This window comes from Austrofundulus limnaeus, unplaced genomic scaffold (assembly GCF_001266775.1).
Source record: "Austrofundulus limnaeus strain Quisiro unplaced genomic scaffold, Austrofundulus_limnaeus-1.0 Scaffold0, whole genome shotgun sequence".
Taxonomy (NCBI): domain Eukaryota; kingdom Metazoa; phylum Chordata; class Actinopteri; order Cyprinodontiformes; family Rivulidae; genus Austrofundulus; species Austrofundulus limnaeus.
The window spans coordinates 6,599,226-6,601,961 of record NW_013952402.1 but is presented as its reverse complement, the minus strand read 5'-3'; the positions used below and the strand labels follow the sequence as shown (position 1 = coordinate 6,601,961).

At 40.1% G+C, this 2,736-nt stretch overlaps 1 protein-coding gene across 5 annotated transcripts in view; it reads right to left on the bottom strand.

Annotated features, from left to right (window-relative positions):
• LOC106537058 (pleckstrin homology domain-containing family A member 1) overlaps nt 1-2,736 on the bottom strand; it is a 22,574-nt gene that overhangs the window by 10,461 nt on the left and 9,377 nt on the right. For all 5 annotated transcript variants that reach the window (XR_001312627.1, XR_001312632.1, XM_014034456.1 and 2 more), the window contains 3 exons: nt 2,209-2,431; nt 1,283-1,339; nt 1,119-1,164 (listed from right to left, as the gene is read on the bottom strand). Coding sequence is in view for 3 of the 5 variants with exons in the window: in XM_014034456.1 (XP_013889910.1) it covers nt 1,119-1,164; nt 1,283-1,339; nt 2,209-2,349 (244 nt within the window). In the remaining 2 variants the exon portion in view is untranslated. The remainder of the gene's footprint in view (nt 1-1,118; nt 1,165-1,282; nt 1,340-2,208; nt 2,432-2,736) is intronic.

Below are 2,736 nucleotides of genomic sequence, written 5' to 3'. Positions count from 1 at the left end.
CTTCTGAAAGATTGATTTAAGACATTTTAAGGCTAATTAATGCCTTATTTTTGGAATGATGAATTCAATGTCTTTTAAGATTTTTAAGGATCTGTAGGAACCCTGTAAAACTAAAACAAAAGCAGAAAATCTTAGTCCGTCTATCTATCTATCTGGATGTGTGTGTGTGTGTATGTTTATATATGAAAAGGCTGCAATAAACAATAGTATTGTTTGGAAACCATATTAAACTAATATGATACACCCCACACCTCGCTTACAAAGCTTATGGAAGTTTATGAAATTACATATGGCAAAAAAATAAAATAAAATTACAAGCTGACCTGGACGAGCGAGTGAAAATACAACACACATCAAGAGCTGCTCAAGATGTATAATCGCTTCCCACCTATTCCATCCAAACCGGAGATATTAATTCTACGTATTCCTCCAGCTTCATACAACAACTGCGGTCACCCTTACACCACTTACGAAATTGATGGAAGTTCATGAAATTTACTGAAAGTTATGGACAAACCAGGAGCGGAGTTTGTGAAAACAACACAGAGCAGCAGTTACTGAAGTTGTAACATCACTAGCCACCTCTATCCAAGCAATCGCAATGTATTCTGTGTCTTCCTCTAGCTGCATAAAATAATATAGCGGTCACCTGCACACTGCTTGCAAAGTTTCCGAAATTTACGTAGTGTAAAAAAAAAACTCTCAACACTGTGCCGACGACGTCCTGAGGCACCACCAGCTGAAAGAAGGCATGGGCAAACTGAAAACGCTCCTTTAGATAAATTCCTGTTCACAGGGCTCACATGCTACAGAGGTTACCAGACCATGCACCTGGCAAATACCTGATGTAAGAGTTCACTCCTCCCTACACTAAGAAGTAGAAAAGAGGGTGACATGATGAAAACAAGCAGGTAATTGAAAATTATTGACCTCATTCTAATTTATTGTGCAAATAATTGATATATTGCTTATTACGACAGGCCTACTTATATACTAGGATTTCATCAACATTTTTGAGCATGCTGATCATGTTTCATTACACAGTCATTAGATGAAATACATAGAATGAATTTGAACTGAAAAGAATGAAAGCAAAATTAGATTAAGTGCTTACTTACCGAAACAGAACTCAGCTTTTGGCCTCAGCTTAGTGGCATCGCTGACCTAAAAGTGGAATAACTGCACTGTTATCTTCCTATTCCATCTAAATTATAAATAATTAATTTCTATATAACCATATGATAGCAGCCTAAGGAAACACTGCGGTGGCATTTCTGCTTACCTTAGAGATGTGAGCCAGCTTGAGCAAGCCGACGCTGTCTGCACCAACAGGCAGGTTCTATGGAAAATTGATCAAAATGAAAAATAAAAAATAAAAAGATAGAGGAAAACAGAATGTTATGTGAAGGGTTAGGAAAGGTTCAACAAAGCAATATAAAGAACAGTACAACTTGGCTGAACTCCATGTTAGTTCATATAAAAAGGCTGGTTGCATTTTTGAAACTTGGCGATCTCAATTTAACATAATTAAATTTTTATCTTTTTCTAATCTATAAAAAGAGAGGGGACTTAATTATTTATGTTTGTCTCCCCCTGCAATGTATTATTTACAAACACTTGATGTAACAGCATCTCAAAACCAGCATGGTGCCAAAACTAAGAGCAGATTTATACCTAAAAAATTATCAACATTAAAAGATCCCCGGGCTGACTGTGGCGAGACTTTTAGTCAGTGCAAACACTGCTGCCAAATTTATGGACTCGTTTAGACAATTAGAAAAACAAAAGGCTAGAGTTTAAATTTGAAATACAACTAAACCCATTCTAAATGATTTACAGCAGTCTTCCAAGAGCTAAAACACACACAGCTTCTTTGAGACTCTCCTGTGCTTAAAATATGCGCTTCCCAATTCTGTCAGCTAGAATTACATAATTACAACTTCTCCTTTCCTCGTGGGGCTGCCTGGCAATGGAAACATTTAGAGTGTACTTAATTTTGTGCTCATAATGAATGGAGAGTGCTTAGCTCTAAGTTGCCTGCATTCACATAAGAGCTGATCATCTCGGCAGATAACTGAAGCATGATATATGCAGTGTATATGGTTGAAGTTGTTTGATTTTTTTCCCTGGTTAAACATTCGCCTGTGCAATTTTTCTTGTGTTTTCTAAGAAAAGCTAGGAGCTAAGCTAACAATTYTGTGTTATTACCTGTGGGTTGTCCATGAACCACACCAAGCTTCCCTGCTGCGTGTCCAGTATAAAATAGCGTCGCAGGAACTTGCCACTGCTCTCATTCTCCTCAATGTCCAGAAAGCCACAGATGCGGTTCTGTCGGTCCACATAAGGCATCTCGCCACCGGGACATTCCCTGGCCTGCTGAGGCCGGGAGGGGAGACGGAGGAGCCTGGGCGAGCGGGTTTGGGAAGAATTCCTTCAGGACAGGGAGACAAACAAGAGGAGAGAGAAATGTGTGGGGCAGGAGCGAGGAAATGAGGGATTTCAGTTGTCTTTTTGTGGTTTTAGCCTTGCGCCCTCCTCCTCTCTGCACGTACTGTGTCTGTGGTCTCACTGCCACCTGGAGCTCACCAGGCTACAGTCAGCGAGCAGATCACGTGACACAAACCACGGCTCCGCCTTTCTCCTTTTATACTAGCCTCACCCACCCTCTCGCTGTCTTTTCTCTCTCGTCGAGTCTCTTTTTTTTTCCTGCCTGAAACACATACTCCACACACTCTC